This window comes from Oreochromis aureus, linkage group 4, assembly GCF_013358895.1.
Source record: "Oreochromis aureus strain Israel breed Guangdong linkage group 4, ZZ_aureus, whole genome shotgun sequence".
NCBI lineage: Eukaryota > Metazoa > Chordata > Actinopteri > Cichliformes > Cichlidae > Oreochromis > Oreochromis aureus.
In genome coordinates this window covers 360791-375655 of record NC_052945.1, presented here as the reverse complement: position 1 = coordinate 375655, position 14865 = coordinate 360791, and the positions used below count along the sequence as shown (strand labels likewise).

Genomic DNA, 14865 nt, shown 5'->3' with positions numbered 1-14865 from the left:
ACACCTCCTCGTGGAGGGCTATGGAGCGTGATCTCCTGAAGATGGAGCCCGTCCTCTGTTGTGGGACCAGCTCTGCCCCTCCCTGGCACAATAAACCTTCAGTAATCTGGATTATAGATGAATATTATTTGCTATTGATATCTATTGACAGTGTCTTGATTTGTCCACGAGCTGCCCTCTGATCCCATATTTATCATCATCAGCGTCACGTGATTTTCTGAAGGTCAGTAAACGCCACACAGCAGATTCTCCAGTTTTCACTGCATTTAATTTAAAAAAGATCTTTGTTTATATAAATAAATAAATAAATAAATGAATAAATAAATAAATAAATAATCTGAATAAATACATAAATAAATAGAGATAGGAACATCAGAAACAGTCTTCAGATATTGTGTCAGTGTTGCGTTGCTGTTGCTGTTGCGTTGCTGCAGAGCGCCTCCTGCTGGCAGAAGCTGGAACTCTGATGGAGGCAACGAGCAGCTCCAGCTGATCCAGGCGCAGTTTGGTTTCCTTCCTGAGCAGCTGCCACGACGCAGTACTGCAGCCCTGTACACACAGTACTACAGTTAGTACCACAGTCACAGCACACAGTAATATACTGAGTACTACAGTACTTGTACTTACAGAGCAAGACAGAGTACTGTTGGCCAGAGTCCTGTAGTAGCTCCTCAGTGTGCTGTTGGCTGGACTGTTGGTCGAAACCTGGAGACAAAAACAGTTCAGACTGAGGCTCTGAAAGGAGGTGAAGCACTGGTGTGGGAGGAGGTGAAAGGAGGTGAAGCACTGATGTGGGAGGAGGTGAAAGGAGGTGAAGCACTGATGTGGGAGGAGGTGAAAGGAGGTGAAGCACTGGTGAAGAGGAGGCTCTGGGAAGAGGTGAAGGAGAGTGGGTGTGGGTGTATGTTTGCTCCTGTGAGTAGGCTGAAAGCAGTAAAGTGGGCGTGTCCACTCACACACGCGCTCAGTTCCGTGATCTGTCTGTGGATGACCGTCAGGAAGCCCTCCGTCTTGTCGGCGCCCCAGGGAGCGGCTGACAGGTTGTCATGGCGATACAGACAGAAAATAAGCTGCAGACTGTCTCTGATGAAAACCAGCTTTGACTCCACCTGGAGAGAGAGCGAGAGAGAGACAGGTGAGCTGCAGGCGTCTGATTGGCAGAGTGATTTGATGTCATCGATGTAAACATGTGACCTACTTCAGAGTTTCTCATTTGCTTGTAGAGATGTTTTGGGAATCGAACCGGATGAACTGAAGGGTGCTGTTCAGTCAGCTGATCGCCCTGAAACAGAGAGCTACACGCTAAACATGTGACCTGTGCTGTTTACAAATGTCCTACAGGCTCTGAGTGCATCATTTTAGTTGTCAGTAAACCTTGTGTTGAATATTCATCACGTCTGCAGACGAATGTCTTATTGGAAGAGTTTCAGTCAGGTTTCAGAGCCCATCACAGCACAGAAACGCATCATCTCTAAAATTAGAAATATCCTGTCTCAGAGTGACGCTGAAAAACTAGTTCATGCATTTATTACTTCCAGGCTGGACTACTGTAATTCATTATTATCAGGATGTCCTAAAAACTCCCTGAAAAGCCTTCAGTTAATCCAAAATGCTGCAGCAAGAGTCCTGACAGGGACTAGAAAGAGAGAGCAGATTTCTCCTGTTTTGGCTTCCCTTCATTGGCTTCCTGTTAAATCCAGAATTCAAAATCCTGCTCCTCACATACAAGGTCTTAAATAATCAGGCCCCATCTTATCTTAATGACCTTGTAGTACCATATCACCCTATTAGAGCACTTCGCTCTCACTCTGCAGGCCTACTTGGGGCAGGGATAGCTCAGTAGGTAGAGTGGTGGCCCCATGATCGGAAGGCCGGGGGTTTGATTCCCCTGAACAGCTACCCTGAGGTACCCCTGAGCAAGGCACCGTCCCTACACACTGCTCCCCGGGCGCCCAAAGGCTGACCACTGCTTCACTGAGTGAATGGGTTAAATGCAGAGAGGAATTACCCCACGGGGATCAATAAAGTACACTTTCTTCTTTCTTTCTACTTGTTGTTCCTAGAGTATTTAAAAGTAGAATGGGAGGCAGAGCCTTCAGTTTTCAGGCCCCTCTTCTGTGGAACCAGCTTCCAGTTTGGATTCAGGAGACAGACACTATCTCTACTTTCAAGATTAGGCTTCAAACTTTCCTTTTTGCTAAAGCATATAGTTAGGGCTGGACCTGGTGACCCTGAATCCTCTCTTAGTTATGCTGCAGTAGGTGTAGGCTGCCGGGGGATTCCCATGATGCACTGGGTGTTTCTTCTTCACTCACTGGCCGTTTATCAATGCCCAAGTACGCGAGTACGTACTCGCGTGCTCGGTGAGTACGTACCCGCCGAGAACGCACGGGAGTACGTACCTGCCGAGAACGCGAGCACGGACTCGTGATTTGTACAATTGGAACACCTGCGTACGTGATGATGTCACAGGTCCGGAGTTTTTACTGCCGTCCCCTCTTAATTTAACTGTGAGTAACATGTTATGCAGCTTAACTTTAATCACAGCCAAACCGGTTTACTCAGGAACAAATAAAACACTGAAATAAACCAAACATTAACATTTAGAAGTGATCTAAGTGACTTATATATCATTTTTAACCTCAGTAGTGAAACCTCTATTAATAAAAATAGTGTACATGTACATACGTGTACATACCTTAATAAAAACAAGCAGGTGAGATGTTAGAACGCTTTTATTTCTATTCTAGTGGACACTCAATACTATAGACAGCTGCTGGGGTTTCTTTAACCTGAGTAGTGAGAAGACTGCGAGCGGCGGGGGGGGGCGATGTGCCGGGAGTCCGCTGTTGAGTTTTGGACGAAATGCATTCTGGGATATATAGCTGTCCCAAGTCTACACCGATGCATGCTCGATGAAATGGGCGGATCGAGAACACATCCGGGACTTTTTCGCGTTCTCGGTGTGATGCGTACTTCGAATTGGAACAGTACTTGGTCTCCGACTGATGACGTATCACGAGTACACGAGAACGCAAGTACGCACAAGTACGCATATTGATAAACGGCCATTATGTGTTAATAGACCTCTCTGCATTTAATCATTAGTTTAGACCCCACCTGGTCGCAGCAGATGGCCCCGCCCCTCCCTAAACCTGGTTCTGCCGGAGGTTTCTTCCTGTTAAAAGGGAGTTTTTCTTTCCCACTATCGCCAAAGTGCTTGCTCATAGGGGGTCATATGATTGTTGGGTTTGTCTCTGTATGTATTATTGTAGGGTCTACCTTACAATGTAAAGTGCCTTGAAGTGACTGTTGTTGTGATTTGTAGCTGTATTAATAAAATTGAATTGTATCTAAACGTGTCACATCCTGAAGAATCACTGAGAGTCTCTCACTTAAGTTCTTAAATTCAAGAACCCTGAAAATCCTCTTATACAGAATCTCTTTATGTATTCACACGATATATTTATGCAGTCCTGGAAACATGTTTTTAAAAACCAACCAGTGTTTTTAATGACGTCCTGGGATAATTTCATCACTCTCTGAATGTCTTCAAGGATCCTGGAAACTCTTAAAGGACCCTGGAATTGTCTCTTTTCAACTGTCTAAGGAGTCCTGGAATGTTTTAAAGACCAGTTTAAGGACCTGGAGTCAGTGCTGTACTCACCATGAGAGTGAGGAAGCACCGAGCTTCTTTCATCGGTTGTTTGTAGTGTGTGAGCCAATCACAGCAGAGGGCAGAGGTCAGGGCGCCACAGAGAACGAAGAGAAGGCCGGTCCAGGTGACCATGATGAAGACGATGAAGATGCTGTGCAGGGCTGAGAGTGCGTGTCCATGCTGGCAGCAGAGTTCAGGCTTTTATTTTACAAACAGGAAACAGAAAACAGTACAAAAATTCCGTGTTTCAGTTTTCAGACAGAAGCTGTGAAAGGGCGGACTTTCAGAGTCTCATCTCTGTAATCAGGATAAATGTTGTCACAGAAACTTCAGCTGCTATGATCTGAACCTGAGCCGGGTTTTAACACCTGTCTGCAGGTAAAAGTCCCCACTCTGTAATTTACAAATGTCCCGAGGGCACTGAATGCATCAATTATTTGTAACGTTTATTAATTCATTTATTTATTTGTTTCTAAATCAGAGGCTTTTTTGTCTTGGATCCAAGTTTGTGTTTAATCTGCGTGTTTGGGCTCTTATATTCAAAGACCCTGGAAATCCTCTCAAGGACCCTCACTTTAAAATGTCCTGGCATGTTCTTAAGCACCCTAGAAAGTCTTGAAGTGTCCATCTTCGTGAGCTGTGATTGGTCGTATGTGTGTGTTCAGTGATCAGTTCATTGATCTCAGGCTGATCGATCACTGATTGATCGACCAGCTGTGTATTGGTAGAGGAATGACGGCGTTTGGGTGGAATTCCCTCGCTTTCATTTTCCACACTGACAGGAAGCAGCAGCATTTCACAATAAAAGCTGTTTCTGTGTGCGGTTCACTGTGTTTCCTATAAATAAAGATTTATAGATGTCTGTGTATTTTATAATCGATGTTTGAGTTTCTGCACTTCCTGTTGTTAACCTTCTGCTTTCCTTTTTGAGTTTTTTTTTCATTCAGTCTTTATTTAAACCTTACCTGGAAACCATCATGCTTTTATTTTGGTTTGCAGTTTTGTTTTCTGCTAACACCCAGCTGACGTCATCGTCGTTTTCGCTTTCGGGTGTGCAGGAAACTCTCTGTGACGTCACAACAGGTGAGCTCACTGCTGAAGCAAGAAAGAAACTCGGAAATGAAACTTTATTAACACAGCAGAGTGGCGACAGACACGTGCGCTCATCCTGCTGCTCCTTACTTCCGGTCCCAGCAGACAAAAAAGCTTCATTGAACAATCTCTCCACGAGAATCACTATGACAACACAGCAGACGTAAATAGAAAAGCAGAGACGGGATTGTTAAATCACAGCCGTGAGACTCGTGACGAACAAACATCTTTAAAATGACACCAATGTGATTTCCAGAAGTGTCTTCTTCCTCAGAGGAGTCAGGTCCGGCAGCGGGTGGACTTCAGTGATTGGTTCTGTGGGAGAACGCTCTGATTCGTCGAACATCGTCGCTCTGTCCTCTGATTGGTTGCAGTGGCAGGCTCCGCCTCTCAGCGGAAGCGCGCTCCCCTCGGGCTGAGCGCGTTATCAGTCCAGGTGACTGTGAGCAGCACACGTGCGGCCGGGATGGAGGCGGAGGTCGTGGACTTCCGGGTTCCCGTGGAGAGCAATAAGACGGTGCTGGTGTGGGACATCCCGCCGACCTTCGGCGAGGCGCACATCCACGTGAGTGCACACACGGTGACGTCAGTTTGTATTAAATAATGAAGGTCAGTCGTGAGCTGCTGGTGTAAAATCAGTGGATGTGACGTAAGAGCTGCAGGTGAGTGAGGCAGGAGTCGTTGCGTGCTGCACTCAGGTCAGGTCACATCACAGCATTTCAGAATAAAAGCACGAGCACAGGAAGCATTGACGAATGTTCTGATCAGGAATAAGACTTAATGAAACCTGCTGATCTGGTGCCTCAGTGATGCAGATCAGTGATGTCGCTGCCCACCAACCAATCAGATCTCCATTCCTGAAACATCCCTCAGAGCGCTGTGTGTGAACAGTGTGTAACATCTCTGTGTTTCCCTGCTGAGCATCAGTAATCACAGTCAGGTGGATTATTATCGTTGTGTTGTTGTAAGCATGTATATGGTAAATGGTAAATGGCCTGTATTTCTATAGCGCTTATATCTGGACGTGCTGACCCCAGATCAGACAGATGTGTTCATATTTAACCTCAGAACCTGAAACAGAGTCAAACAGGTGATGGTCAGAGTGACGGAGAGTCTCCTGGGCGCAGAGCACACGCCTGCTCGACCAATCACGTCCATCCACTCTGCTCTGATTCCCATGTCTCCTTCATCAGGCTGTGGGATAGGAAGCTTTCACGTTTCCATGGATACAGCCTTACTGTGCAGCTGTGAAGCCAGAAACCAGTTTCTGCTTTTTCAGATCATTTCCTGTCAGATTTCTAGTCACCGTCTGATAACACCTCTGAGGTTGGTGGCACTCTTAGAATCAAGTTCTGTGGAAGAAGTGTCACATGACCCACCAAAGGCCCCTTTATAGACAGCCCCGCCCCTTTGACATAAGCGTGCTGGTTAGTAGGGCTGGGCCATATCATACCGTTCACGGTAATAGGGCTTTGGAGTTGACGTCATGCCGCAATGCATTGTGGGAGCGCGGCACCATTTTCGGGGTCTACGAATCAAAACTAACACAGCTGTGTTGGAACGACGATTACAAGATGCTTAAAAGCAGCTCAAAAGAGAATGGACTGTATAGAGACCGATTGCGTCCAGAAGCGAAGCGGCGGTACTTGCAGAAAATAGCGTGCATTGGAAATGTGGACTCGTATGAAACACAGCGGTGGAGTAGAAACCCTGAAGACCAACCGCTACTGACATAGCCTGATATATTTTCGTACCTTATCTGTGGAGTCAGCGCGTACAAGTCGTCATTCAAACAAAGGTAAGTCTGCTCGAGTACTGCGTGTGAAATGTGTTTGATTTCCCTGCAAACATTCAGATTAGTGCAGCATAAATTCATTCATGAGGGTGAAATTACAGTGAGAACATGTGGAGGCTCTGTTAGAGGGATAACATAGTGAGTTCAGTGCATTGATGTGACATTGTCCTGAAGGATTTAGTTATTCTCTATGGTTAAAGAAATTGCAATAATTTATTCATATTTATTATAAATAATTCTAATTATACATCTTGCTTCAATATTTGTATCTTGTGTCACTAAAAATACATCTTTAGTTTTATACATTGATTAATGACCTGCAGAATCTCCTTATCATATTAAGTGATTCATAATTGTCACTTTATGCTTTCTCCATCTCTAAAGTGATGACATCCTTGCATTACATACTTTAGGTTCATTTTCTGCAGGCAGGTTTCTGACAGAGAACAGGCAGACCCCAACGTAACTGAGTGAAGTAAAACATTAACTTACGGTCTTATGAACGCACACACTGCCCGTTGTTCGGCTGCCGTTTGTCTCTGAACTAAAGCTGCGGACATGCGCACCCATGGTGCATTCAGGGGGCATAGGGAATCCCATACACAAACCTAACCCTTTTGTACATTTAGAATATAACATGCAGCGTTCTATAGATGGACACATAAAGAAAATGAAAAATTACATGTATGTGCTAACTTTCTAAAGACTGTTACATTTATGATAAAGTAGATAAAACACATTTATGTCGGCCTTGGCTCATAGTTCTTGTCTTTAAATTAACTTTGTCTGTGTGTGTTTCAGGTGCTGCACTCTCAAAGACTGCATGAACAGCATTGCAGCCATGGGTCACTGTGAGCATCACAGGGAAGGTTGAAGCCGCCCACTGCACCTGTATGGCCGGAGTCGTGAAGACCTGCACCCATGTCGCTGCTCTTCTGTTTAATGTAGAAGCAACAGTGCGGATCTGTGGCACAAGGCCTGTTACAGATGAACCTGCATACTGGGTTTTGCTGGGTAATGTGACCAAGATACAGCCAGAGGTTGGCCATAAGATAGACTTCTCCTCTTCAGCTGCCCAAAAAAAGGCTCTTGATCAAAACATAAACAGACCATCCGTATTGAAAGGTAAAAGGAGCCGTCCTCAAAAAAAAAAAAATCCCACCTGCTACTGTGGAGGAGTTGTCACTGCTATAATGCCATAATGTTTTATCTAGGGGTCTAGATTTATGCCTGTAGTGCACTGCCATGTAAATAATTTGCATTTACTGAATATGTACTGACTGAGTACCACTGTTCAAAAACTGAATAAAGAAACAAACTAAGTTTTGCCTCTTTTTTTATTATTAAAACCACTTTATAGAACATCACATCAGTTACAATGTAGAATCCATGTCATTTATAGTTTACAAAAGACAAAATGTTTACATAAAATCATTACTAACATTATTTACTGTATGTTTTGAAAAAAAAAATACCACTATTTATACAGCAAAAGACTTAAGAATATTTAACAGGAGCAAGTTTCATTTTCCCTGGTTTTACTACCACACTGTTCACCAAACGCAGCAAACCTTCACCATCTTATCCAGAAGGGTCACCTCTTCACCCTCACATGGAAGAAGTAATCTGATTGGCATGGTGGTATGTTTGAAGCAGGTCCCTTGTGTAGCGCTGGAACCCAGTCACGATGTGTTTCATCCATTTCATAGGCTGGTTTGCTGCAATAATGCCAAATAATTAGAAACTCTATAAAGAGAAGGTAGTTCTGCAAAATCACTCAGTAGGATGTTTGTTCTAATTTGCTATGACCTCAGAGCGCATCGAAAATAAAACTAATAGGCTATAAAGAGTGATATGAACAGATTTAGAACTTACCGGAATGAAACTGTCTGGAGCACCAACAGATATTTGGAGATGGAATAGAACTGGATATCAGCTCGTCTCACAGCTGCTATCCAGGCTAGACGCCTTCGTTTGGTAACATCGATACACGAGCTGCCTCATGTTGCTTCCAGGTTGGGAAAGAATGAAAAGATAAACCATTTTCAAGCTTATTCTCTTGCCGGTCGTGTGATCACACATTGCAGCCGACCACACAGCAAATACGAACCATGGCTGTTGTGTGTGCCTTTGCTCCCTTTTCACTTGCGCTAGACCCCCAAAATGGCGGATCGGGCCAAAATCCTTTCCACGCCCACCCCCGTGACATCATGATGATGATCTTCTGCTTGCTGCTGATTCTGGACTTATATCCATCCTCATTCTCCTTGACCTTACAGCAGCTTTTGATACTATGGCCCACCGCATCCTCCTTCACAGATTAGCATCTATTGGCATCAATGGTACAATACTCGCCTGGTTTACTTCTTATCTCTCTGGCCGCTCACAGTTTGTTCAGTTACTCCCTCACAGATCAGTATCTACTCCAGTTAATTCCGGTGTACCCCAAGGCTCTGTCCTGGGTCCTTTACTTTTTATCATCTATCTCCTACCCCTAGGTAATATTTTTAGGAAGCATAACATCCAGTTTCACTGCTACGCAGATGACACCCAGCTCTACCTATCCTCCAAACCCACAGCTACTCTCCCACCTACATCCATTTCTGACTGTTTAAGTGAAATCAAGGTCTGGTTTACTCACAACTTTCTTAAACTTAATGGCAATAAAACAGAATTCATTTTAATAGGCACCAGATCAAAACTGACTACAGTTCCAACCAGTCCTTCATTATCCATTGATAACTCTGTTGTCACACCCTCCCCTCAGGTTAAGAGTCTTGGTGTCATCCTCGATAGCACTCTGTCCTTCACAGCACATATAAATAATATCACTCGGTCTTCCTACTTTCATCTCCGTAATATTAACCGTCTTCGTCCCTCACTCACACCACACAGTACCGCCATACTTGTCAATGCTCTTGTCACATCGCGTCTAGTAATTCTCTTCTCTATGGTCTACCTCATAAATCCCTCCATAAACTGCAGTTGGTTCAAAATACAGCTGCTCGTATTATTTCCAGAACTAGATCCACTGAACATATAACACCTGTTCTTAAACAGCTCCATTGGCTCCCAATTCACCTCCGTGTCAATTTCAAGATCCTGCTTCTCACTTTCAAAGCACTTCATAACCTCGCTCCTCCATATCTATCCGATCTTCTCCATACATACTCACCCCTTCGTACACTTCGCTTTTCTTCAGCTTCCCTTCTGTCAGTTCCACCTGCTCGCCTGACTACCATGGGACTCAGAGCCTTTAGTTGTTCTGCCCGAGACTTTGGAATGCACTTCCACTTGCTCTACGGACCACACACTGTCTCACCTCTTTTAAATCACTACTCAAAACCCATCTGTTCAGAATTGCATACACCTGATCTGACTTAGGCCATTTTTACCTTGCTCAGTTTTTATATTTGCTTTTATGATTGTTTATGTCTAAATTCTATCTACCATGTTTGCTATATATACATCTTTTTAAATGTTTTTTATGGTATTGTTTAGGGATGCAACGATACCAATTTTTTCAAACCGATCCAATACCGATACTTAGATCTGAGTACTTGCCGATACCGAGTACAAAAACCGATACTTCTGCCACACACAAGTTAAACTTAACCGGTAGTAAAGAAACGACCCCACACAGCTCTTTAACACAAACGAAACGTTTACTGAACGTAAGGGCAGAGACAAATACTGTACAACACATCCCTTTTTTAAACTCAAATGATATTCCAATTCCTTAACCAAATGAAATACACGGTATAAATGAAATAATTCCCTTTCAAATTATATTAAACAACCCAACTTATGTTATCACCTTTTGGTAAGTGACTCACTAATATACACTCCAAAACACGTTATATAAATCCACTAAACATACAATATTCACACATGGGCGCCACACACACTCACATTCACACTTGTTGCAGGCCTGTTTGCTGCTCACGCCGGACGATGGAGAAAAATCCTCTTCTCCCCAGTAAGAGCACAAAAGTCTGACTTACAGTTCCGTTGCTCGGTAGGTCGCCGTTCACCAGTCCCACACTAAATCCACTCCCTGCGGACCTGATGCTGTCTCTGCTACAGCGCGTTAGCCAGTCACTGTCCAGCTCTCCGACAGTCCTGCCTCCGTGGCGCAACCAAGCAGTCCGGGCTAGCCTTTAGCCTCGGCGGTCATGGCTGGAAACACAGTTTTCCACGGACGGTGGTGCGACCATTGAAACAAAAAGTCACTTCACCCACACTCTGTTGCGAAGCTCTCACACAGTTAGCTTTCTAGTCACACACTCTTTTGTGCAAGTTAACCTCAGTAAAACTAGCCGAGTCTCTCACTTTGGTTCAGCTAACCTCGTGCATCTCTCCATGCCGTTCTCTTCTGTGAACTGTGAACACCTTATGTGGCGTTCAAGTCCATGGGAATTATGAGTATCTACTACCAAATTCCCATCCGGGCTACATTAGTATCGGTTCATGGTATCGGTTGACTTTTACGAGTACGAGTACGCACACATTTTACAGTATCGGCACCGATACCCGATACCAGTATCGGGATCGGTGCATCCCTAGTATTGTTTATGTGCTACTGTAAGGTGACCTTGAGGGTCTGAAAGGCGCCTATAAATAAAATGTATTATTATTATTATTATTATCACGCTCCAAAGCCCTATACTGGTGTAATTTTGGGCAACGATAGAAAAATGAAATATCGCGATAGAATATGGGTAAAACGCGCATGCGCAGTGCCTATGTTTACATACGCACATGGCGGCGACACAGAATGAGAAGAGCGAAAGTGGATCGTTAAATGAAACAGATGAACCAGAATTGGTTTGTAAAAATGCTGCAACTTCAGTGGTGTGGAACTGGTTTAGCTTTCGTCCGTCAGATACACAACAAAGCACTATTTTTGGTAGAGCATGCTAGCGGGCCGTCGTTATTACCGTGTTTTTTTGGAAAATACGGCACACTTAAAATCAATCCTTTGATTTTTCTGAAAATCGACAGTGCCCCTTATAATCCCGTGTGCCTTATGTATGAATTCTGGTTGTGTTTACTGACCTCGAAACGATTTTATGTACACGGCGCTCGAAAATCTGTCAAATGTTTTAGTCCGACTTTGCTAAGCTACGAAGCCGCACCGCTTGATGGATTGTCGGAGCATTACGGCTATCGTAGGCAGGAGCCTCGCGGAGTGATACATACTGTGCTTCAACATAATATTACCGTATTGTGTGGATAAGCTCTTTTTAAGTTTTGTGGATATTATACATGGTTATGCTGAGGATATGTCGGCCAGTTTCCACTGGAAATGCCTTTTGGTTAAACTGTCAGCGAGGAATTTGCACTGTTACATTTTTATATAACTTTAATGCACATAAAAAACAGCTGCTTGTTTAAGTGAAAATACATTGATGAGGTTTTTTGCACTAATAAATTTGTGGAGTTGTAAAGTATTTTGTCTAGTGTCAATTATATCGTCAGTTATATCGTTATCGCAAATTTTCAAATGTATATCGTGATAAATATTTTTGGTCATATCGCCCTGCTCTACTGGTTAGACTGTGAGCTAACAGCGAGGTGATAACCTGAGCTCCATGTTGGGATTAGTGAATCAAGATAACAGCGATACCCTGGCTATGGCTTTACTCGCTGAATATTTCTGATACTAAATCTATCAGAAGGAAACAGCGGCCTGTTTGTCATGATGTTGTTGATGATGAAGGCTGATGAAGACTGTCCACCTAAACACAGAGATGCAGGGCAAGGGCGCTGCTAGGATCCTGAAACCCTGGGGGCTTAGCCCAGCCCTGAAATCTTTTGGGATTTTACTTGATAACAGCGCCTTTTTAACAGTCATTGACTGCTGTAACAGATGAGTGCATGATGAAGCGTTCATGTGTGAGGCGGTATGTAGGCGAGTTTAACAGCGTTCCCTGCTCCAGCCTCAGAGCCTCTGCTTTTCACTGCTCCTGATGGCTCATCTTCTTCACGCTCGGGTCTTCTTCACCAGCCTGCTGCACTCTTCATCTCCTCTGCTCTCTCCAGTCCTGTTATGAGAACAATGTAAACAGTCATCAGAGTCAGCACTGAACACCAGCTGAGGACCTGCCCTTTGCTGCTCTCCAACCAATCACATCTGTCTACACAGTCACATGACTTCCTCCTTACTTGATCGCTGTTTTCTGTTGCACCATTTTATTTTTAGAGCACTTTAATAATCACTCTGTTGATGTCACTGCACTTTATTTCGTACAGACTGTCCCGTGCAGTGTCCTGAGATGTCCACTAGATGGCACCAGTCCTCTGTGAACATGGAACGTCAGTTACCATCAGTACCAGTGCTCATATTACTGTATCATCAAGGTTACTGCAGTAATACCGTGTACACATGCAGTACTTCTTTTAAAAGGCTTCAGTGTTGCAGTAGCTGATACTGCATGGGTATAAAACCTGAGAACTTTCACTGTATCATCACAGCATCCCCTGTAACCACGGTTACACACCATCCTGCAGCCTGTGCTCAATATCTGAGCAGCTGCCTGACATCGTGTGTGTGTGTGTGTGTGTGTGTCAGGCCCGGCTCCATGCTATCTTCTCGTCCTTCGGTCCTGTGTACCTGTTGAAGGTGAGCCCTAACGCTCCGCTCCACCCTCCTGGTTTTTATGCCCTCATCAAGTTCTTCTCGGCAGCTCACGCCGCTGCAGCTCAGCGCGTCACAGATGGACGCCCGCTGCTTGACGACTCGCCGCTGAAGGTGACAACATTTTCTTCCTCTTTGATGAACTTTCCGTGTTTACCTGGAGCTCACCTGGCCGTATTTGTGGGTTTCAGGTGAAGCTGAGCTCCAAGCAGATGCCTCACTTCCTGTCTGGCAGCAGCAGACCTCTGAGTCACACCCACTGTCTGGAACTGGCCAATCACGTCCTAGGATTCAATGGCTGGACCTCTGACATCATCACAGTGAGAAAGGCGCTGCATCGGTGTATTCAGGTGAGCGAGTGAGAGCGCAGGTGGCTCACTGTCTGTCTGCTTCAGCTGAAGGAGCTCACCAACGAAGAAGAAGGCGAGGAGGAGGAGGGGGGAGGGGCCAGTCAGAGGAGGCTGAAGTTCGGCTGTGTGCTGCAGCTCTGCTTCCCTCATCACGGACAGACGAGCAGAGGAGCTGCGGTGCTGGAGGACTGCTTCACCTGCACAGGTGAGTGCGGGGTGAGCGCGACACTTTGGACATTGCTGCCTGGTTTGTTCTGGTCTGAGGTGTGTGTGTGTGTGTTTCAGGTCCAGATGTGTTCCTGCAGAGGTGCAGCAGGCTGCAGAGGTTGGTCAGAGAGAAGGCTCTGGTTCAGGCCTTCAGCTCTGTGCTGCTCATACTTCTAGGTACTGTAGTACTCTAAATACTCTAAATACTGCCGTACCTGCACCACTGACTCTGCTCACCTGTGTGTGTGTGTGTGTGTGTGTGTGTGTGTGTGTGTGTGTGTGTGTGTGTGTGCAGGTAATGGGAAGGTGATGGTGGAGGTGAAACAGACCCCTGATCAGTCTTTAGCTGATGACACTGAAGGAGTCCTGCAGGTAATCTCACCTGCTGTGTGTGGGAGGGTGGGTGTGGGGGGTTAATGCCTTTAATTAAACCCTCACACAGGGTGTGTGTGTGTGTGTGTCAGGTGAACGAGTTTTCCTGGACAGAGGGTCCTGCTGATGAAGAGGAGGCTGATGATGCAGAGTGGGCTCTGACTGTGTCGTAGATCAGGACTGTGGGTGGGTGTGACGTGTTTCTGAGAGGAAAGCTTTCAGGTGTAGAAACAAAACCACGGCGCTCCTCAACGCGACGCTCCGGCTGTACGAGGACGGGAAAACTGATCCTGAGATCCAAAAGCTCACGGCACACACACACACACACGCACACACACAGCTGTGAAACATCACCAATCAGCTGTGCGTGTTGCTCTCGTCTTCTCTGCAGCAGTGAATCATGATTTTCCACACAGCTGTTACAGTTTAGCATTTCCTCATTATTTATGTTTTGTTTTGAATTTTAATTTTGAATCACCAGACTGAATTTTCTTGTTTCTGTATCAGTTTGATTCTTTTTAATAATTAGGATAAAAGAACTGTGAAATAAATAAAAGCACTGACTCAGTGCTGATGGATGTCCATCAAAGAACTCTGACAATAACTCTTTATTGTCATTGCACAGTCATACATAGTACAATAGTACAATGAAATTGGAAAACTGTCCACACTACGTACAACACAACATCACACAGTAACTTAACCTAATGTAATAAAACTAACTAACGTAATAAAATGAAGAATAAGTGTA

At 44.8% G+C, this 14865-nt stretch overlaps 2 protein-coding genes across 2 annotated transcripts; one reads left to right on the top strand and one right to left on the bottom strand.

Annotated features, from left to right (window-relative positions):
* Positions 1–364: 364 nt before the first annotated feature.
* Positions 365–3806, bottom strand: LOC116319382 (interferon a3-like). The gene is made up of 5 exons (XM_031738681.2): positions 3668–3806; positions 1199–1282; positions 957–1109; positions 628–705; positions 365–549 (listed from the first exon to the last, which is right to left on the bottom strand). The coding sequence occupies exons 1-5, from the start codon at positions 3788–3790 to the stop codon at positions 373–375; spliced, it is 615 nt and encodes a 204-aa protein (XP_031594541.2). The 5' UTR covers positions 3791–3806; the 3' UTR covers positions 365–372.
* Positions 3807–4659: 853 nt separating this feature from the next.
* Positions 4660–14865, top strand: rdm1 (RAD52 motif containing 1). The gene is made up of 7 exons (XM_031738692.2): positions 4660–5315; positions 13120–13299; positions 13377–13505; positions 13581–13740; positions 13821–13919; positions 14038–14114; positions 14207–14865. The coding sequence occupies exons 1-7, from the start codon at positions 5217–5219 to the stop codon at positions 14285–14287; spliced, it is 825 nt and encodes a 274-aa protein (XP_031594552.2). The 5' UTR covers positions 4660–5216; the 3' UTR covers positions 14288–14865.